The 23,008-nt window shown below is 51.0% G+C and overlaps 1 protein-coding gene across 4 annotated transcripts in view; it reads right to left on the reverse strand.

Moving 5' to 3' along the window:
• The window catches only part of LOC116944325 (SH3 and multiple ankyrin repeat domains protein 2-like), a 375,705-nt gene that overhangs the window by 21,430 nt on the left and 331,267 nt on the right, over positions 1 to 23,008 (reverse strand). For 3 of the 4 annotated variants that reach the window (XR_012942522.1, XM_076068526.1, XM_076068528.1), the window contains 6 exons: positions 7,782 to 7,917; positions 5,856 to 5,936; positions 4,850 to 4,887; positions 2,125 to 2,148; positions 1,566 to 1,664; positions 322 to 448 (listed from right to left, as the gene is read on the reverse strand). Coding sequence is in view for 3 of the 4 variants with exons in the window: in XM_076068526.1 (XP_075924641.1) it covers positions 322 to 448; positions 1,566 to 1,664; positions 2,125 to 2,148; positions 4,850 to 4,887; positions 5,856 to 5,936; positions 7,782 to 7,917 (505 nt within the window). In the remaining variant the exon portion in view is untranslated. Of the gene's footprint in view, positions 1 to 321; positions 449 to 1,565; positions 1,670 to 2,124; positions 2,149 to 4,849; positions 4,888 to 5,855; positions 5,937 to 7,781; positions 7,918 to 23,008 lie in introns of all 4 variants that reach the window. The other variant, XM_076068527.1, reaches the window with a different exon arrangement.

Below are 23,008 nucleotides of genomic sequence, written 5' to 3' on the forward strand. Positions count from 1 at the left end.
GATTGCCTCCACGGGCTCCCTCAAGCGGAGGCCCTTCTCGCCAGCAGCGGCGCGAACGAGGACGAATCAGCCCCGAAATGGGCACCTGACGTGGTGTGTAATCATCGGCACCGGGGAGACAAAGGCGTCCATCCGGGCATGGTATTGGCCACCCAACCACCCTCGTGCGCCATGCTGGCCTTCATCGGTGCTACTCGCTAACAGCACTTGACTAGACGGTCTGTTAAAGGCTGACACGGGCGGGGGGGGTGGGGGGAATCTTTGTCTTTGGTCAGAGTGCATGTGACGGAGAGGAGAGGCGTGCGACGGTGCCACGCTTACCCGTGGGCGAGTGGGCGTACGCCCCGCCGGGCCTCTGCAGCGGCATGAATGGCCGATCTGGCGGGCCCAGAGGTGGCGACGGGCCCTGCCCAGGCCCCATCAGGTCAAAGCCGTACTGCACCTGGCACTGCGAAGCCACAGACAGCGGGGAAAGGCGACACGCGTTTGAACTGGATTCATCGCCGACGCTCGCACAGCCCCAAGCATGTTGCTTCTAATTTCAGGGGTCGGGCCACACATTCATTCTCTCGCAAGTTCTTGCCACGCACAGTAGAACCCCTCTTAATGACCACCCCTGTGAATGACTTATCGTGAAACGATGGGCCTCCATAGAGCCCAATGTGTAGTGTATAGTGTAGTGTAGAGTAGTGTATAGTGCAGTGTCTAGTGTAATGTATAGTAGTGTATAGTGTAGTGTATAGTGTAGTGTACAGTGTAGTGTATCGTAGTGTAATGTGAATGACTTATCGTGAAACGATGGGCCTCCATAGAGCCCAATGTGTAGTGTATAGTGTAGTGTAGAGTAGTGTATAGTGCAGTGTATAGTGTAATGTATAGTAGTGTATAGTGTAGTGTACAGTGTAGTGTATCGTAGTGTAGTGTATAGTGTAGTGTATAGTGTAATGTATAGTAGTGTATAGTGTAGTGTATAGTGTAGTGTATAGTAGTGTAGGGTCTCTATAGAGCCCAATGTATTTGTTTACCGACCATTCCCCTGTAAACGACGGGCTGTTGTAGGTACAGTAAATATGAATGAATGCATTGATTAACCATGTTTCTTTGAATATTATGTGTTTATATGTATTAATATGCATTTTTAAAATATTATAAAGAGGTGTAACTTTCGATGCTATCGGAAGGAATGAAGCCTTTAACGTGCATTTCCTATACTCGCTTAACGACCAAATCACGTAATGACCGGCTCCGTGGAACTAATTAACGTCGTTAAAGAGGGGTTCTACTCTACTGCTCACTGCGGGCATCTTCACCCAGAGCCACCGTACTCAACTCCTGCTGCCGCTCGTGTCTAACTGGCGCTCCCTCGGGAGAGATCAAAGCGGCTGACCTCCGGATCGTCGTGAGCCCAGTGCGCTAAATACTTTACCACGGCAGCATCGCGATGACAATTCTGCGCATTCGGCATTCGTGGCACACGAAAAAAAAGCGCCGCGCTTCACAGCCACGCGCGCTACAGCCATTGCCCCCCGCCGTTCCGGGCGGCGGGGGCGGTGGGGGGCACGTACCTCCTGCGGGAAGAGGCGGCTGGGCGGGCGCGCCCGTGCCGTGGCGGGTACGATCGGCGGCTCAGAGTCCGCGACCTCGTGAACTAACACCTGTTCCACCTTTTCTGTCAGAAAGAAGCGCAGATTCCACGTCAGCTGTTAGCTGAAGTCGGGAAGAGAGAAAGCCGAAGCGTCGTCGTCGTCGTCGTGACGACGACGCCGACGCCGCCGGATGACCAACGTCCCGACGAGGGCGTTGCCGGGCCCAAGCGGGGAGAGTTCCCGCGCGAGGCTGGACGGGAGTGGGGTGTCTGCGTCGGATAAGCCCGCAACGTGACGATCAATTCAGCAGCGACTGTGCCCGAGCAGGGTCGAAGGGGTAGCCCCTGGCGCCCCCCTCCCCCCCCCGCCCCTTCCCTGCGTTCTCGATAAATGTTTAAGATGCGAGCCATTTTGTGATGCTGAAGTACCTTGGCATTTTATCCTGTTTTGTGCACTTTGTGCATTAAGCTCCGAGTCTCTGTTGGAACATTGCACAGGGCGGGGGGCAACGTCAACTGAGAGCAAATGCAGTACTCACCCTGTTTCTTCTTCCTCCCAGCCGCTTTTTTTTTTCAAAAAACAAGAGACAGAACACACATCTTGTGAACCTTAAACGAACGGTCAGGAAGCAGGAAAAAAGTGATCGGTGTTCATGTGTGATAAAAAAAATCACGCGTAAAATATAGGAGGGCAGGGGGGGGGTGGGGGGGTGGGGGGGTGGGTGGGTGAGGAAATGCACATCTGATACAAAAAATAATATGTAAGAGACTCACCTCTGTCCACTGCACATTGGTTTTAGGTCAATCGGGGGGGGGGGGGGTGGCGAGAGAATTTTACAGGAGGCGGAGGAATGCGAGATGGTGACAAATGGAGAAAACAGAAACAAGAAGGGGGGAAAGAATTCGTGACAATTTCGCAATGCAATAATCAACTCCGTATACATGTATACATGCGGAAACGTATACAATATATACCGCATGTCTCGTGTATGTAAGTAGGTATGCACGCACGCATGGGTGCACGCAAACTCGAGCGGATAGGGACGATGCCGAGTGTAAATGTGGCACCGATGCTGCGGGACGTGACTATGCTTGTGATGTTAAACACGGTTTTGAGCTCACGCATGCTTTGCTGTTCACGCAACTCAAGTCGAGGAAACGTCGACGTAAAATTCCGGTTTGAACAAAAAAAAATTGCAGTTGTAGCAGAGGCATGCGCGGTCTTCCCCCATGTGATCTCATAACGGTCAGAACGCTTGCACGTGCGTGTACGATGGGAGCGGATGAGCAGCGGTCGGCGCGCTGGGCTACGAACCCTGCGAACCGAGTTCGATTCCCGCTCACGGCCAACACCGGCGACGATTATCTGAACCGGTCCTGGGCCTCCCCCTAGGTCAACTCGGCCTCAAATGAGTACCCGGTGCGGTGTGTAGCCAACATCGCCACTCGGGAGACAAAGGTGGTTTGGCGTGGTGCTGGCCACCCACCCCCTCGTGTGCCGTGCCGGTCTTTTATTAGGTGCTCGCTAACAGCACTTGCTCCAATTGCCTGTTTCGGCTATACGGGGGGGGGGGTGGGGGGTGGGGTGGAACTTTGCCTTTGTGTGCGATGGGACGCGTTGTACAGAGGGGCCACGTCGGCCCTGTTATTAACCCGCGCGCGTGTGTGAGTGAGCGTGTGATGGTGATGCGCATTCACGGACAGGACGGTCACACGCAGCGGCGCGCCTCTGACGAACACGACGACGATGACGACGATAACGACCACAGCGCCGTGAACTAAACGGCCCTGCTCCGTGCGGCGGATGCCGCGCTGCGTTAGTTACGCCCCGGGGTTTAACTTGAGTTTATTTTATTTTTTTCGCGCAAGGAGAGCGGCAGCCGCAGTCGCGAAGAGAGAGAAACGGCTCCAGCGGGCGAGGCTGCCTTTCTATGATTAACGTGCCGGGTTCTCGCCGTCGCCAATTTGGGGAGCGCGCCGGCGCTTTGGCAAGAACTGCAACGTTTGCGATGTTTCCCCGGAGGGAGATAACGCTTACAATTCCCCCCAACCAACGCACCCCCCCCCCCCCCCCCCCACTCCGCGTTAATAACGTCGCTTAAAAGCGGGCGATTTGTGAAAATGACAGACTCAGCGCGAACCTATAGGGTGGCTCCGGGACAGTCACTTAAATCGGGGGGGGGGGGGGGGGTCATCAATCAACGCGCTGCGAGCGGCGGGACAGGAGCCAGCCGCCGCTTGTCCGATTGAACGCGCGACGCCGAGAGGAAATCCCGTTTAGCCGGGACGGCTGCGGGGGGGGGCGGCTTTGCTTTGCGCTCGAGAGTGACGTTTTTTTCCGTGAGCCCTCAAAACGTAACGCGACGTGTCCTGTCATTCAGGCCCACGTAAAATGTCGGCAGCCCTCGGAATTAAGAGAGCGATGTACACGAGCCCGCTGTCTCTTGAACGCTCCCTCCCCTCCGATGAAGGCACGTGTTTAAAGGCCGACAAACACCGCTGCACTGCGACTAGGTTTACACGGGCAGAGGGCCCTCAGCGACGGATGTAGTTCCTCTCGTCCGTTCCGGTGAAGCTGAGAACCCAGGGCCACTTCGAGGCATCTGGCCCCTCCTTACTCCCCACGCTTTAGTTTTTTTGTTTTCCTCGAACGAACGTTCACCGATGGGCGACGTGCGCGCTACTGCACGGCGCGCAATCGGAGTAACCGGCGTTGTATCCCGCGGAGGGGGTGGGGGGTGGGGAGCCCAACCGCTGCGAACGTGGAATCATCTCTCAAAAGTTATAAAATTAAATCAAGCGGCGGGAAGTTCGCCGCTCGTGAGCGGGCTTTTCTCCGTCTCCATTTGGATAAAAGCCCGGCCTGACGGAATTTCGTTGCGCGGGGCTGAGCGTCGGGCACCCGCGCATCAAATACTCCTGGGAGGTCCTTCTCTCGCGGCGTCCCGCTTGCAACGGATCCCGCCCCCCACCCTCGGCGCGCTTAACGAATCTCGTTCAGGGAGAGAACGAGGGCGATGCCAGCAGGCGGGCGGCAAGGCCCATCAACGTGGCCGCCGCGAGGCGCACGGAAAGTAAAAGTTCAAACGCGAGCGCAAAGCGGTGCCCGGAGAGAGGCGCCGGGATGCCGGCAAAGTCCGCGGGGTGTAAATCTCGAGCACAGGCGCGACCACTTCCTCACGCCCGTCTTTTGTTGTTGTTGCAAACAGCGAAAGCGTCGACAGTAAAAATGTTATGCAACCTGGTGACTGCAAGTCTCTTTACCTCCAGGGGTGATGAAAAACATCGCTGCAAGACTTGGTCTAAAATGTCACAGATTCATCGGTTAAGGTGCAATTGTTTCAGTGGCACAAATATAGCACACACAAACACACACACACAGTGCGTGGTTGAAGGGGGACCCCCCCACCCCCCCACCCCCCCACCCCGTTTTCCCCCTCAGCTTGGCGCCTCTCTAGACGGCCGCAGTTCGGGGGGGGAAAAAATGACACGTGGTGAAAAACGTGACACGGATCGTCGCCAGTGCCCACGCTCCATTCGGCGGCGCCTTTCTTAAATCGTGGGGCATGCGTTCGCCAATCGAGAATATCCTGGCACACAGCCTTGGGGTTCAAGCGACAAGGCTACGGCCATGGTTTTAGGGTTATCGGTCGAGTCAGGGGGTTAGAGCGTGAGGTTGGGCCTAGTGCGAGGGCTGCGGCGGGTTGGGTTTGTTGTTGAACACAGCTCGGGGTGGGGGGTGGGGGGGGGTGGGGTCACTTTCTCGCCGCGTGTCATCTTTTCCCAGTGCGGGCGTCGCAAACCAAAGATGGAACCCTCAAGTTACCGTGCACATTGTTTACCCCAAAAATTAGTTCGGGAAAAGGCCAGGGGCCCCACAGTGATTCAACGTGACGCAGCTTTGAAGCCATTTTTTTTTTTTACATTTTCGGTTTAACGGCACACCTCACTTCAAAAAGGAATCTTTTTTAAAGTGTTCAACAGAAACAGGGGGTATATCGGGGGGGTGAGGGTGTTTGGGGGGGGCACAACCTGGGGCACAACAAATTAACGGCCCAGGGCTATGGCAGCAACCGCTACCGCTTGCTGGGGGTTTGCCACCGGCGCGTACTCCCTGGCCGGCGGGGTGGGGGGCGGTGGCCTCTCCCGAGGTCGCCCCTTCTCTAGAGCGAGGACTCCACCGCCGCCACCGCCCTGCCGTCGTCGTTGTCGTCGTCGTCATCGTCGTCATCGCCGGCGGCGGCGGCGGCCCTGCCGGAAGGCCACTCACCAATTTCCTCCAGCTCGGCCGTCATCGACTTGGAGCGGAACGACACCGTGGCACTTTGGGACTTCTTTGGCAGTGGGGGAGCTGATAAACCAAACCAAGGAGACAGCGAGAGAGAGAGAGGGAGAGCTGTGATAGTGTGGCACTAATTCAACTAGAAACTCTAAAAATAAATTATTTTAACAGGTTGAGGCCCACTGAGCTATGTAGATATTTTCAGAAGTGACCCGGCCACACAAATCATAGCTTGACGAAGTGGCTTATCACGTGGACATTTATAGCAGCTAAATACCCTAAAAGCGTGATTCTAAATGCGGAGGGGAAAACCGGAGGAACCAGAGAAAACCACACGACCGCAGGGAGAGAGACATGCAAACTCCAAATATACAGGCGTCTCTGGGTCAGGATCGGACCCATGGCCTCCTTTAATGGGCCACGTGGGGTGGGGTCGTGATAAATATCGAGATTTATTAAGAAACTTGCGCCATTGTTTTATCGGTACCGAGGCTCCCGCTAGGTCATGCAGGAGGGCGTGTGCCACAGTTTGGCGCCAGCTTATGATAGAGTGCGGTCGTGTCGCTACAGTTCTCTGCGGTGAGTGCAGTGTCTTTCAAAACAACGACGTTACGCATCTCTCAATAAAAACGAAGCTGAAGCGCTCGCCACAATTCCGAGATTCGCCAGTGAACGGAAAACCCGCATCCTGCAAACTTGGCGGACGTCCCGGAATGGGAACAGGGTTAATAATCCTCAAACTACTCGGACGCGGTATCGTCCATAGATTGCATAAACGGCGTCTTGCGCTCGAGCAAAGCGCACGCAGAGTGGCCTCCTCCCCCCCCCCCGCTGAACACCACCCCCCACCCCCAGTGTGCTCTTTCACACGACATCGCAGCAGTCGCGCGGCGGAGCGTGCGCTTAATGAATGAGCAATGCGCAGCGCCCGATCCCTAACGGTCCCAGGGCCATTTGTCAAGAGAATAAAAAATGGATGGAATTGAACATTTTTGGCTTCAATGCTCGGCTCGTAAAAGTAAAAAAACAAAAAAAAACAAGGCCCTCCCGCGCGACCGCCAGCCGCCACGGCCGCCTCCGTCGTGAACGTTTGCAGAGACGCACGCGCGCCTGTCCTCCAGACAGTCTCGTCCCTTCACCTGATGAAGGCCGCTTGTGTTGTGGCCGAAACGTCGTGAGAATATTATTGTGTTATTTTATCAATTTATTATTTTATTCTCATTCTACGTGACTTTACCGAAAGAACCAAAGAAGATGAATCCTTGCAGTCACGAAAGCTTTAAATCGAAATTTATTACGGATATACCGAGCGGAATCAATTAATCTCGATTAACGATCCGCAGTCACAATATATGGCCAAAGAGATACCCCTTCGGCCAAAGCCACGCCCACTTTATTCCATATATGGGCAAATCTCTGACAGGTGATTTTGTCGGGTGTACAATTCTATTGTATTACGGCGTTCATCACCTGTCCGTCGTGCCTGAGCCAGGAGGCCAACGTCAGTGGCGAGCGATACGTTCCCCCCAAAATACGAATGAAAAAAACGGCTTTAAGCCCATCGGCCTGTTCGCTTTTCCACACCAACATTATCCAGCAGCAGCAGCAGCAAATTGTCTCGAAGCAAAAGCAAAAAAACACTCTGGACCGGTTTTTCCGACCTTCCGGGTCTCATCGGCAGAGTCGGCCCCGTCGAGCAAACGCTGCCGTGTTGCCAGGCGGTATTGGCAGCGGCGACTCCGTCTAAACGTCGGTTCAACGCAGCGCAATGCGACGCGATCGAACTCACGTGGGACGTTGAACTTCTTGACCACAGTAAGTAGCCAACCGTGCCAATCGGAGGTGCGGCGGAAGGACAGACAAGGAAACGCGTCGTCGGTTCACAACAGAAATGTTGCACTCCGGGCCCCTCGCCTTTTCTGCGCAGGCCATCCTCCTGGTCCGGGCGCCGGCTCACCGACACCACCTTCATCACCAGGCTGTTCCCGCCCTGGCGGATGAGCCCCACCACGTGCTTGTGGCCGCACTTGATGATGTTCTCGCCGTTCACCTGCCCCGCCGCGGAGGAGAGGGAGGAGGAGGAGGAGGAGGAGGAGAAGGAATGACAACAGGGGCAGGAGGCGCGAGCTCTCGCTTGTGCGAGTAACGAAGGGCCCGCGGGATGAGCCAACCCGAGAGAGGCGATGACCCGGTGTTCTTCTTCGCAAGGCCACCACGGCGGGGGCACTGGCGGTGGCCTTTAGTGCGGCACCCGGACGTGAGGGTCCCCCGACAAGACACAAATGGTGAAAACACCCCCCCCCCCTCCCCCCCCCCCATCATCGTCATCATCATCATCATCGTACTGCTGTCACAAACCCCTCAATGGTTTCAAACGTGTGACGGCCCTCACACTGATGACTGAAGTGGCACCCCCTCCCAACCCCCCCCCCCCCCCCCGCCTCTGAAAACTAGTGAAGGACACCGCGCTATTAGAACGCACGGCCCAAGTCTACCCGTGCGGCGCACGCACGCACACACACTCGCGCGCGCGCTCGTTGTTGTGCCTGGCAGGCATCGATGGGTGCAGCCGTGCACATGACAACTGTGTATCCGCACACACGCCATGGGAAGGGGTGCACAGTCGTGGGTGTAATGCACAGATATTTATGTTTGCTGAACTTCTTTCGCACCGTACGCAACCCACCGTGCCAATTGTTGGCACGGGGGGGAAGGACAACAAACTAAGGACACAAAAAGCGGTTTCCAAAAGAAATTAGCTCGTCAATCTAGATGATTTAAAGGTGCATAGCTCCGGTGGCTACCTAATATCGGAAGGAAGAGCGTTCCAGACGGCCGCAGAAGCGCATCCGAAAGCGCGCGATGCGGTGACCACCGTCTTTGTTCGACGGCTTGAGCCAAAAGCCGCTGCCGCTGTGAGGACGGACCGGAGTTTGCGTGATGGTGGTTCATGCTCCTTGACGAGGAATGTGGAGCAGCAGCACTCCTCCCCAAATTTCAGAACTTCATGATTTGCCTAGGGTTGCCACCTTTACCACTTTAGGCCAAACACGGATGCATTCCTCAGTCAGCGCTCGGTCGATTAGCAAAACTAGCGCAGTCTTATTGGGATCGAGTTCAACACAGAATACAATTGCTGCTGCCACCCGAACACGGGCGCCGATTCCCGGCAACCCTCGCTGTGCCCCCATAAGGTGTTTGTGGATCTGCTTCACAACTCAACATGGAGAGTGACTTACCAACCTCAAGATTGCACCATCAACAACACCAAACAAAGATCCCCCGCAAAGTCTTAACAGACCGTTGGGGCAAGTGTTGTTAGTGAGGACCTATGAAGGCTAGCATGGCACACGAGGGGTTGGTGGCCAACACCACGCCCGGCCGCCTTTGTCTCCCCAGTGGCGATGTTTACACATCGCACCAGGTACTCATTTTAAGCTGAGTCCACCTAGGTGAGGTCCAGAACTGGTGTTGGCTGTGAGCGGGAATGGAACTCGTTTCGTTGAGTTCGTAGTGCAGCGCGCTAACCGCTACACTACCACTCCCCATCAACAATCACCAACAAACACAACTGCAACTTCACCCATCACCATCCTCAACACTATCATTATCAACAAAACCCTCAACACGTTCCATCAATAAATACTGCCTTTGAAGGCAGAATATAGAGGAGGTGGCGTTTTGGGGTGATGGTCCTTCTTCATAGCAATTAGCCGTCATGATTAAATTGCTGCCCGCGATTGTGCTGGTGCGCCTGGCCAAGGAGAGACCGGCGATCCGGGAGCCACGGTTAATGCCGCTGGCGGAGGACAGGGCAGGTGGAAGAAGGCCTTTGTGGAGTCGCTGAACCTGCGACTCGATTCAGTTCGGAAAAGCGGGCCGGTACTGATTGATTGATATTATATCACGACCAAGAGCACCACCACAACACGTACCATCAACAACACAATCAAGCACCATAACCGCATCACCACGACCACCATCATCATCACCACCAACACCTTCACTAGAAGCAACCCGATCACTATCGTCATAATTGTTATAGTTGCGAAGAGCAGCCCCCACCAGCACCGCCGCTAGCAACGACACCATCGCACCTGTGAGCGAGCACCTGTGAAATCCGGCAAGGTGCACGATGGGGAGGGTGGCCAAACACCAATGTTGATGTTTAGATAGCGGACCCGGTACTTATTTATGGTGTGAGTCAATCTATGGAAGGCCCAGAATTCGATTCAGATATTCATCACCGATGTTGGTTGTCAGCAGGAATCTGATCTCGGTTCACACTTCACGTGGCACTTAACGTGCACCTGGCCTGGCACAAGCGCCGTCGTGACATCACCGCCGCTTAGTGGCGAAGGCCGGTTGTTGTTGTTGTTGTTGTCGAGCTACGAACCCGACGGCCCGAGTTCGAGAGAGAGGGAAGAGAGGTAGAAGAGAGAAGGAAGGAAGGACCAGAAGTGAGCTGCACAAAGTTGCAGTGTCCGTTTACACGGGGCGGCGGGGAGGGACTCTTAAATTAAACTAAACGTTTTATTTGGCCAGATAAGGCCCACTGAGCTATGTAGCTCTTTATACAGAAGCGGCCTGGCTATCATATATGATCGCTCAATGAAGTGGCTTATCACGTGGAAATGTATAGCAGCCAAATACTCTAAAGACGTGAGAATAGGGTTTTCCCCTTTTATCTGTCCACAAAACAGTTGTGTTAAGTTGTTAAAACACCAAAATGACACCTTTTACAAGGAATCATGTCTGCATTAATCACAATACCTGTGGTCAAAATGCAAACAAAAAAACATACTCTGATAATATGATGCATTGTCCTTGAAACTGATTGGTCCACACCAGAGACAGCTTTCTTTTGAGCCTCGCCTCAAACGGTGTTAGACCAGAGGACGCCAAAAGGCGGACAGCCAACTCTATAGATGTGTTTATGAAATGTGGACGGAAAAATTGGAGGACCTGGAGGAAAAAAAAAAACGGGACCAGGGGGAGAACATGCAAACTCAAAATATACAGGGTTGTCAGGGTCAGGATCGAACCCACGACCAAGTGTATAATACCAGGCGAGGTCGTTAACATCTCGCCACCGTGCCACCCCGTGTGCGCTAAACCACTGCACCGCTGCTTCACACATCACATCCGCCACCGCTAACACCACTGCCGTCCCAAATCAAAACCCAATGCCACCACAGACTGAAGCTCATGATTGAAAAAGCATGCCGTTTCAACGAGCCTCCTGGCCCTGTCGCTAGTGATCACAATGTATTTCTGCCACAAGGCCGCAGCCTTTAACAGAGGCATTCCGCACAGTGTGTGTACGCTCACAACAGGACTGATACTTTACGACATTTCGCAATTATTTTCTTTTGACCGAAACACATTTTTGGACGCTTTTACGGCCGAATGCTTTTGTGCGATGCAACCTTTGAAAAATACCCCACACTGTCTTTTCTCTATTCAAATTACATCACTAATGAACGAAAACCACGCAAATGTCACATCACGCCGTCCTCTTACGGTTTGCAGCACTTCCGCTGTTGCCGTGACAACGGCGGGTTCCTAGCAACAGCTGAGCATCGCCATGGCAACTACTCCAAGCTATTAACCCCCTCCTCCTGCCGCTAAAAAAAAAAAAACCACGCACGAAATCCCAACCTTCAAGGCCCGACTCGGGCTCCGTCAACACTGAGCATCCACGCGACGTTCCCCCGGTCGAACATTTGAAACTGAGTTGACAACGCTGGTGTCGCGCGGCGTTGCCGTTTCTCGTTTCGCGGACGACGCAAAAATCCCTCCGCGAGCCGCGAGGCTCTTCGCGGCGCGGAGGCAAGCGGCGGGTCGCAGGCAGGCACGCAGGGCACCCGCCGGGGTTAAAAAAGGAGGCGAAGCCCTGCCGGAACGCGGCGGCACCAAGTGGGCTGGCGGGGCTGTCAGCCAGAGAATGACAGCAAGAGGGGGCGACCGGCACGGATGGGGCCGGGCGGCCAGAGGGTTTGGGTGAAGGGGAGGGAGGGGGGGGGGGTTGAGAAGCGGTGTGGTGGTGGTGGTGGTGGGAAGGGGAGGTGATGGTTATGGGGAGCGGTGGTGGTAGCGGTTAGGGGGCCGTCCATAAATGACGTCACGCGATTTTGGACGATTTTTGACCCCCGCCTTCGTCACACGGCGTCACAAAAAGTTAGATCCCCCCTCAAATATGACGTCACAAAGCTCTGCCCCCCCCCCGCTCCCCAAAAAATAAAACATGCTTCAAATCTTGATTTAAAGCTTTCGTGACTGCAGGGATTCATATTCTTGGTTCTTTCGGTAAAGTCACGTAGAAGGGAAACAATAAAGTAATAAAAATATAAAACAATAAAATTATCGCGACGTTTCGACTGCAACACAAGCAATCATCATCAGGTGTGAAAACCACAGCAAGAAAATTTGAAAAAAAAATCTTGCTAAGGTTTTCACACCTGATGATGATTGCTTGTGTTGCAGTCGAAACGTCGTGATAATTTTATTTTTTTATATTTTTATTATTTTATTGTTTCCCTTCTACGTGACTTTACCGAAAGAACCAAGAATATGCTTCAAATCGCTTTAAACTATTGTCATTGTAGTGCATATTTAATGTGGCGCTGCACTCTGATGTTGTAGGAGAAAACATTTATTAAAAAGTCTTATTTAATTAATTAGAACGTGTCATTTATAGTTATTTAAAGTTGCACATTTTGATGTGACGTCACATTTCTCAACCCCCCCCCCCCTCGTCACACATCGTCACAAATGTTTGACCCCCCCCCACCCCCCCAGGTGCGTGACGTCATTTATGGTCGACCCCTAGCGCTACGCTGCGCTTCTAACCCGACGACTCGAATTCGCTTCGCGCTCACGGCCAACACCACCAGTGACGATTGTCTCAACCGGTCCTGGGCCTCCCCTAGGTCGACTCAGCCTCAAATGAGTACCTGGCGCGATGTGCGAACGTCGCCACTGGGGAGACAAAGGCGGCCGGGCGTGGTGCTGGCCACCCACCCCCTCGTGTGTCACAGTGCCGGATTTTTATAGGTGATGTTGGCTCGCTTACAGCACTTGCCCCAAAAGTCTTTTGCAGTTTAACATGTTGGCTTTCGCAACCAATATTATCCATAATAGAGGTTTTTGGGTTAGATCGCGTGAATATATAAATGTGTCGTTAAACCCGCCACCACCCGACACAGACAATTAGTAAAGTTTTGTCGCGTAAACAAAACGTGCCAATTCGTTACTCGTACAGCACACCGGCGTGTTGGAGAGTAAAATCCACAACATTTACAATTCGAGTACGACGTTTCGCCTGATGATGCTCGTTGTAATTACCGGCGAAACGTCATAGCGTGGAGCAGCTGTTTGTTGCCGAGGGGGGGGGGGGGGGAGGGAGGTTAGGCAGGCAGCATCCTTCCACCCGATTTTTAATTCACAATTTTTTAGTAATATTACCAGGTAAGGCACCACCCACTGAGCGGCGCGGCTCTTTTTCAGAAGCGACCTGGCCATCGCGAATGATAGCTCAACGAAGTGGGCCCTCATCGCAGCCGAATACTCTGAACGCACGATGCTGTTCCTAAAGGTGGAGGGGAAAACTGAGGAACAGGAGAAAAATCCACGCAAATATACAGCAGGCGTCAGGGTCGGGATCGAACCCACAGCCTCCTGCATTCCAGGCGAGGTAATTAACATCTCACAACACCGTGGCATCCCGCCTGCCGAGGGGGGGTGGGGGGTGTAAATGGCGAATTGGGTTGTTCAAGCCACGTAAATAAACGCAGGAGCGAACGCGTGGCGGTTTCCGATCGCGCAGTGCTTCCGACTCGAAACGTAATTTCGCGTCTTAACTTGGGGTTGGTGGAGGAGGACGCGATGTTTAGAACGAGCCAATCAATGGACGCTTCTTTCCTCCGTCAATTTGGCGTCGATTGTCATCGCCGCAGTGGCTTTAACCAGTGTGAGTGGAAACGCCCATTCCGCCGTTGTCTTTTTAAGCCATCGGGTCAGATAATTTGCAAAGCTGCTTAAAAATAAATAAAAAAGAGGGTTTCAAATATCATCGGCAAACACTTCCAAGCGACTGGGTGTTTGATACAAAAATATTGTGACTTGAAGGTTGCTGGTGAAAAGCGTTGGTGAAAATAAGATAACGTGCTTGAATAGATTGAAATCTTTAATTTGATTAAACGACGCGTTTATAATCAAAAGAGAGCAACAAAATATCATCTTTATTTTCCCTTGTAAGAACCCTGGCATCAAACTGTAGGCAATGCCACGGGTGCTGGAATGTATGCGGATGTGGTATTATGTGGGTTCGATCCCGACCCTAACACCTGTAACATTTGGAGTTTGCATGTTCTCCCCGTGGTCGCGTGGATTTTTCTCTGGGTCCTCCAGTTTTTCCCACCACATTTAGAATCAACATGCGTTTAGAGTATTTGCCTGCTCTAGATTTCCACGTGATAAGCCACTTCGTTGCGCTATCATTTGTGGCCAGGTCACTTCTGAAAAAAAAAACTATAAAGCTCAGTGGGCCTTGCCTGATAAAAAAATAAAAAATAAAGTTTTAGTTTAGTTTAGAAAGGATTGTGTAACTACCCTCCTAAGCCAAGATTGAAAATTATCCTCTGCTGATCGATGACTACGTATCGTGGGAAAAAAAATAACCTGGCTTCAGATACGTAGCAAAAGTATGAAGCGCGTCTTCAAACATGATGTATGTTGAACTTCTTTCGCACCGTGTGTGGCCGACTGTGCTAATCGGGGGTGCAGGAAAGCACAACAGGCAACTTTTGTCGAGTAATATTGTCTCGTGTGTCCCTTTTGCATCACCAGACGGACGTAAGATGAAATACCAATGTAAAATTTAACATGAAAGTAAAATGTGTACAATATACACATTAGTAGAGGTTTTTTTGGGGGTTAGATCGCGTAAATATATAAATGTTGTGTCGTTAAAACCCGCCACCACCCGACACAGCCAACTAGTAAGGGTTTGTCACGTAAACAGAACGTGGCCAATTCGTCACTAGTACAGCAACACCGCTTGTGTGTTGGAGAGCCAAGCCACAACATTTACAATCTGAGTACGACGTTTCGCCGGTAATTACAACCAGCTTCATCAGGCGACAGCCAGATTTGTGGAGAAGTCCACCTGTTTCGTTTCTTATGTAGAGGCGTAGATGTGGTGACCACGCTTAGTGTGCTCTTGCGCAAAGTGTGTGTGTGTGTGGGGAGATTACTGAGTCAACGTACATTATGCGTGCGCGTTATGCGAGCCCTTTTGATACACACCTTCCTTCAGCCGACATAGCCAATTCATAAAGTTGTCACGTGATGAACAAACTGTGGCAAAATGTATTACCGCTTCATTTGTTGAATGTTGTGAGATTGCTCTTAAACACAGGAGTATTGCTTTAGCACTCGTACATTGGCAGGTTCTTTGTTCATCACGTGACAACTTCTATTAACTGGCCCTGTCTGGTGGAGAATTGCGTACGACGCACATTTTACTCGCGCGATCCAACCCAAAATGTCAGTTATAAATCACAAATGTTGTTATTGCCACATCAATTAGAATCATCACCGTACCTTGGGGTATCACGCGGCAATAACCTCCGAGTTGGGGAACCAATTGGGATTGGTAAAAAACGAAAAACTGGGCAAGGGAAAAAAATCAATCGGAGTCACCTCGTTACATTACGAAAATTGCGTCACGCGAAAACATTGGCGCTCATTGTCCACGTCCGTCCTGACATTTGATTTTCCAGTGGCTCACGGGGAAATGACTTTCACGGCTCCTCAAACAAAGTCAAAAACAACCGTGGCCGCAGTCTAAAATCGGCCGATGTTCGCCGCGTGTGAAAATCTGTCTGCGAGACTTTCCGAGCTGTTGACTGAACGCGTTCTTTGTGTTTTTGTAAGGCCACCGCAAGCATGCACTAAAGCTTTCAAGGGGGCTGCCTTTGCAACAACAAAAAAATCTTGCTGTCGATAGTTTTCTGAGCAAGGAATACGCATCGTGTCATCAAATCAAATTAATTCTTACACTCCTGATACAGGCTTTGCATCATGGGAGATTATTAGTCGTGCAGATTGTATGCAAATACATGCACTGAGGATAACGGAACAAACCTCGACAAGAGATGGAACGAATGATAATACAAACGAGGCAGTAACGGGGAAGGAAAAACACGCGTATGCAACAGTGGATAGATCGTGAATATGATGAAGAGTGACTTAGGCCCACCAGGGTCTTTCCCTCCTCCTTCCCCTTCCCAAAGAGGCACGGGGAGCGCCCGGGGAGGGAAATCAGGCGACGTAAACCGGGCCCTCCCCCATCTCTTCACCCTCGCATCTCTCCAGTCTCCCAGCAACCCTCACCCCCCCCCAACACCACCGGGTAGGGGTCTCAAGGGGAGACCCAAGTTTCACCCAAGTTTCACCCAAGTCACTTCCCATGTCATCCGTCAGCCATAGCGTCCGATATCGCGCAAATTTCCGAAGAGGCGCTCCCCCACCCCCCTCCCCCCCCCCTCCCCCCCCGTGTAATTAACGGTGAGTGACAATTGCATCAACGCTGTCAAGCAAGCTTAGTTGAGATATTATTGGATGAAACCTTTGATCAATTTGCCCCGTTTTCTCCAGGGGAAGCCTCTTAGAGCTACACAACTTTCATACCGGCCCTTCGTGTACGTTAAATCATCTTAACGGGAGGTTACGTGACCCCCCCCCCCCGTCCCTCCTCCTCCAACCCCCGCGCGACAGACGTAGAGAGACGAGCGGGGCGAAGGCATCGACGCTTTCGAGGTTAGCTGGAAAGCGTTAAAAAATTAATTACTCAAAGAAAGGCTAATACTGCATACATTATGTTGTCTCCGGGCCAAAACTACATCTCTCAATCAGCTCAAGTTTCACGTGACTCTGAGTCAGGGTGGCGAGATATTTACTACCTCGCCTGGTATACAGGAGATCGTGGGTTCGATCCCAACCTTGATACCTGTATATTGGGAGTTTGCGTGTCTCTCTCTCTCTCTGTGGTCGCGTGGATTTTCCCTCTGGGCCCTCCGGTCTTTCCCCTCCACATTGAGACTCAAACATGCGGTTTAGAGTATTTGGCTACTCTAAACTTCCACATGATGATAAGCCAATTTCGTTGGGCTATTATTTGCGGGCCAGGTCGCTTCTGAAAAAGAGCTACTATGCAGCTCAGTGATGGGCCTTACCAGGTAAAATAAAAAAAATTTGTTTCATTTTAGAGTCCCTCCCCGCCGCCCCGTGTAAACGGACACTGCAACTTTGTGCAGCTCACTTCTGGTCCTTCCTTCCTTCTCTCTTCTACCTCTCTTCCCTCTCTCTCGAACTCGGGCCGTCGGGTTCGTAGCTCGACAACAACAACCGCCGTTCGCCACTAAGTGGCGGTGATGTCACGACGGCGCTTGTGCCAGGCCAGGTGCACGTTAAGTGCCACGTGGAGTGTCGAACGCCCGCTGGCAGGAGGTCACGGGGCAGACCCAGCAGGTGCCATGGGTCGACTGAGTTGTAGCGCAATAAAAAAAAGACAAATATCCCCCCGTACAGCCTTAACAAACTGTAGGGGCAAGTGCTGTTAGCGAGCACCTATGAAGGCCGGCACGGCACACGAGGGGGTGGGTGGCCAACACCACGCCCGACCGCCTTTGTCTCCCTACTGGCGATGTTTACACACCGCACCGGGTACTCATTTGAGGCTGAGTTGACCTAGGGGAGGCCCAGGACCGGTTCAAATAATCGTCGCTGGTGTTGGCCATGAGCGGGAATCGAACTCGGGTAGCAGGGTTCGTAGCGCAGCGCTTTAACCGCGACACGAGCGTAATACACACACACATGCAGCACCGCATCGCAGCACGGCATTGCGCGCTTTCAGGTGCACTCCTGCGGCCGTCTGGAACGCTCTTCCTTACGATTTTAGAGAGCCACTGGAGCTGCGCATTGTTTAAATCTACATTGAAAACTCATTTCTTTATAACTGCTTTTTGTGCTCAGTTCGCTGTCCTTTCCCACGCATCTCCGACAAGATACATACGTACCTCCGATTAGCACGGTTGGCTACGTACAGTGAGAAGTTCAGCATACAGTGCATACGTGCAGGTGAGAATGGTGATAAAGTAATAATATCGTGGTAATATCAATATAACTAACACTGACATCTAAAGTGTGGAGGGCAGTTAAACCTGGATTAGTCTGCGGGGGTAAATGTGATGCCAGAGCAGAGCTTCTAGGTAGCTCAGTCCATGGGCCAGAGCACACGAAATGAGTAACCATCTCTTGGTAGCACCTATTTATTTTTACGGCAAACAGAGTGCATTGCTTGATAAGCCCGCTGATTGTAAGTGGATATTGCATTATTCACTATTATGGGGCCACATCATGAAATTGGAATCACGAAAGTTATGCCACCGAGGGTGGTAGGTGCCGACGAGTGTGATATTGTCGATCATCGATCATCCGGCGGCATCTGGGAGGAAGAGGGCGCCGGATTTTCAAGAACGCTGGATAATCACTAATCATCGTTATTTAAAATAGCTTGTGTTTTCACATTATTGTTGAACGTTTCTGTTTCAGGTGCTGTGTGTGCGAGTTTTTTGTGTGCTGTAAACGTGTTTACTACATCAAATTGGCATGGGTAAACATACAAATCGGCGAAAAATAAATATCCTAATGTAAAAAGTTACTGTATTTACTGTTCTATACTTACCACTCCAATCTCGAAGACTCTGCATGGGGTTATGTAACTCGTACTATGCTCTTCTTTCAACAACCATGTATTTGATGATCGCCAGACTGGTTCCAGCCTTTGCAGCGGTTTCGCCGGATCGGCCCGGGACCGCTGGATAATTTTGGAAGGAGCCGGGATAATCGATGATCAACTGCATATCGAGTCGGGGCTCATGGATTAAAAGGGGGCCTACAGTTTGAATTTCACAACCCATCCCGAGTCACCTTACCAAGAAAGCACAGTGCTCCAAATTACCCACGCTCTCATCTCCTCGACCTGGTCCTGTCCAGTCCTCGGGGCGAGTGTTTCGTGACCTCAATAGCGGGGCTCGAGGTTGTGCATTTTCTTTACACGTACAAGTTGTTTTATGGCTGTGCTTCCAAGGACTGCCGAGGGTTAATTTTGCGCTTTCCAGTTTTAATCTCTAATCTCGACTAAGCCATGGCTGTTCAAGTCTTTGCGATAATGCACAGCACACACACGAGACAGCTCGACCCCGGCCCCTTACCGGATATCGGTAAAAAGAGCTTAACAGCTCATCGGATTTCTCCATGATAAATAAGGATTCTGACGCTGACCTTGATTTACACGGTGATTGACAATGATGACACATAGCAACACTAAGACTTGTGTGCTTCAAAACGTACACTATTTGAATTGGCATGTTTAAAAACCGCAGGGGAACATGAAGTATGAAATACTTTCAATAAAAACGAAAAGGTGGCACACAACGTTGACGACAGCCGAGTTCCTCAACTGGATGCAGGTTTGAGTGATTACAACCAAACACAAACCAACACAACTCAACACACAACCCAAAACAACCCAACACACAAACCCAAAACAACCCAACACAAATTCAACACAACTCAACACGACCCAACCCAACCCAAAAGGACACAACACAACTCAACACAAACCAAACACAACCCAACGCAACCCAACAAAACCCAACCCAACACAAGTCAACTCCACCCAACCAAACACAACTCAACACGACTTAACTGAACTCAACACAACTCAACAAAACTCAACCAAACCCACAACTAAACCAAACACAACTCAACACGAACTCAACCCAAGCCAACTCAACGAACCCCACAACACAACTCAACCCAACACAGCTACAACAGCAACTCCGACTAGCAACGGTTGGCCACGCATGGTCGAGAAAGGAGTTCAACATACGCACGTACGTGACTTCACGCTGCCGGAAAGAGTCATCGCGATGCGCAGTCAGGGTGCAAGCCCATCACGCAATATTATCATCAAGTTGTACTTTTGCGTTCTTAAGTTTTGACTTAAAACTTTTGCGACTGCAAAGAACTGAAATTATTGGTTCTTTCATTAAAGTCACGTAGATAGAAAATAAAAATAGTAAAATTCAATTAAAAATGAACAATAAAAACAAGTTGAAAATAATAAACGCAAAAAACCCACGACGTTTCGATCGCAACACAAGCGGTCTTCATCCGCTATATTAACTACCATTCACCCCTCCTTCCACGGGGGCCGGTCACTGTGTACGTACGCACGTTAAACCTCTTTCGCCCCGCACATAGCCTAACCGTGCTCACCGGAGGTGTGCGGTTGTTTTCAAACCAGCGCCCCGGCCAAGGCTGTCAGCAACAAAAGTCACTGCGGCTGCTGCGGAGTTCCGCGGCCTCTGCTCTGTGCTACGAGCGACTGAAGGGACGAGGCTTTCCTGAGAATAATTCGGCGTTACAGACTGCGTTTACAAAGACAGGAAAGCAAAACAACGGCTCGCGCTCAACGCGTTCACACTCATGGAGCCCTGGGGTTCGTCAGGGTGTGGGGAAAATCATATTTATAGATAATAATAATAATGTACGTGTAAGTTACTTGGGTTCTTTTCAAACAATAAAATCAACTTGTAACGCCCACACTCTCGTTGAGAAAGAACGACTCTGAGGTGCGAGGAGAAACCGCTGACAAGCGGGAAGGCAGCGGCCGCGCGATGAGCCAGCGCCAACAAATTGCCCAAGCTCTGCGCTCCTCTGCATATTGAAGGCGCCGTCGGCCAATCAGCGCTCGAGTCAGTGCAGGCGAACGGTTTCGCCTCTTTTCACGCTCGTCAACAGCGTTGCAAGAGGTAGAAGTAACCGACGCTTTAGCCCAGCAAAAGCCGACGCCAAGGGGTCGGAATCAGAACGTCTCGACTGGAGAAATCCGATGAGCTGTGAAGCTCTTTTTCACAGATGTCCACACGATGGGCTTACCGAACCGATCGCCCTTCGCGCGGAGGAAACCACCGTGAAGCGCGGACGGGTGAGCACGCCAGCAAATTGCCCAAGCTCTGCGCTCCTCTGCATATTGAAGGCGCCGTCGGCCAATCAGCTGCTCGAGCGACTGAAGGGATAGGCACGGCTTTGGGAGTCCAGCGAACGAGCCAGCGCCTGCGCCACGCCACGGCGTTTTTTGCGTACGACGGGAAGAGCTTAGTTTTGAATCGGATTTAAATCGCTAGTTTTTTTACACCATTGGAAACCTCACTTGCCAGTAACAAAATATGATAATTGTTTTTTTTACCCTTTTATCTGGCAACAAAACTGACACCTTTTTTTACAAGGAGTCATTGTTCACATTGACCACAATACCTGCGGTCGGAACGCAAACAAAAAAACAACTCTTGATAATGTGCGCCTTTTGGTGTCTTCTGGTCCAACACCATGTGAGACGAGGCTCTAAAGAAAGCTGTCTCGGGTGTGGACCAATCAATTTCAAGGACAGTGCATACACTATCAGAGTTTTTTTGCGTGTGTTCCGACCGCAGGTATTGTGGTCAATGTAAACATGACTCCTTGTAAAAAAGGTGTCAGTTTTGTTGCCAGATAAAAGGGTAAAAAACCAATTATCGCTAGTTTTGTTACAGAATGCATTAAAAAAAAACATTGTTGCTGTTGCTCGATTTGAACATCTTAAATCGCATATTCTTGGATCTTTCGGTAAAGTCACGTAGAAGGGAAACAATAAAATATTTTATTGTTTAATGAATAAAATATTTTATTGTTTCCCTTTCTACGTGACTTGACCGAAATAAAATATTTTATTGTTTCCCTTCTACGTGACTTTACCGAAAGAACCAAGAATATGAATCCCTGCAGTCACGAAAGCTTTAAATCAAAAATCTTAAATCGCATTTACCTGCGAGTTCCATTTTGGAAGGAATTACACTGATTGTTGCTTTTGGACCCGAAGTCGTAATTGCTGCAGTCGGTTACTCATAAATTAATTATTTTAAAATTAATAAATAACATGTATGAATTGGAGGAGAACTGTGTTGCTGTGCGGATTAATCATGTAGGTGTGAGTTCACCGGAGGAGGCTGTTGATGAGAAGCGTTCATGCCAGGTGCACTATTATTCCAATGTGAAAGTATTCCTTCTCCAATCAAGCCAGTGCAATAGGAAAGCCAACTTATTTTTAGTTGTTATTATATCCAGGAGGGCCGGCAGCCCGCTGTTTTCCTTAAAATTCCCAACAGCTCAAAAGGATGACAGGCGTCGGTTTAAAAGCAGCACAAGCCTGGCTCTAATCCCTCGAACACCAGTGATGATAAGTTTGTACATTCGTTTGCCGCGCAATCTTCTTTCTGATTCCAGGTCACCGCGCTCGCGCACTTATGTACAACACACAGCATTAAACGCTTCGGAATAACAACACCGAGTTCAGTCCATCGCGGAACCGCCTCAGACTCGAGGATGGATCCCCGGACATCTACCACCGGTGGTTACTGGTTCCCGGGTCTGTGGCGCAGAGACCTGGGTGGAACTGTGCCGGCCGTAGCGGCGCGCAAGGTGTGCGGGTACAGCAGCACCAGCAAGATCACCATGGGTTGCGGATTGTAGACCACGTATGTATGGGATGCAGCGGTGGCGAGATGTTAACTCCATCGCCTGGTATACAGGAGGTTATGGGTTCGAGACCCGACCCTGAAGCATGCATATGTGAAGTTTGCATGTTCTCCCCGTGGTCGTGTGGATTTTTCATCGAGTGCTCCGGTTTTTCCCTCCGCATTTAGAAACAACATGTGTGTAGAGCATTTGGCTGCTATGAATTTGCACGTGATACACCACTTCGTTGAGATATCATTTTTCGGCCAGGTCGCTTCTGATAAAAGAGCTGTATAGCTCAGCAGGCCTTACCTGGTGACATCAACAATAGTTGAGTTTTTTTAGTTTAGTGTGTACGTGCACATACAGCTCCTTTTGTAAATCCACAGCTGGAAGAAGGCCTCCCATGCCGTGTGTGTGTCGAGGGCCTCGCTTCACCACGCTGGCCAACCAGGCTTGGTGAAGGCAGGCAGCAGAGGCATCGGCGTATCGTACGGCACAACAATCTACTCCCT

This window comes from Petromyzon marinus, chromosome 21 (genome assembly GCF_048934315.1).
Source record: "Petromyzon marinus isolate PM22_M1 ecotype Great Lakes invasive population chromosome 21, UKy_Petmar_22M1.pri1.0, whole genome shotgun sequence".
Lineage (NCBI taxonomy): Eukaryota > Metazoa > Chordata > Hyperoartia > Petromyzontiformes > Petromyzontidae > Petromyzon > Petromyzon marinus.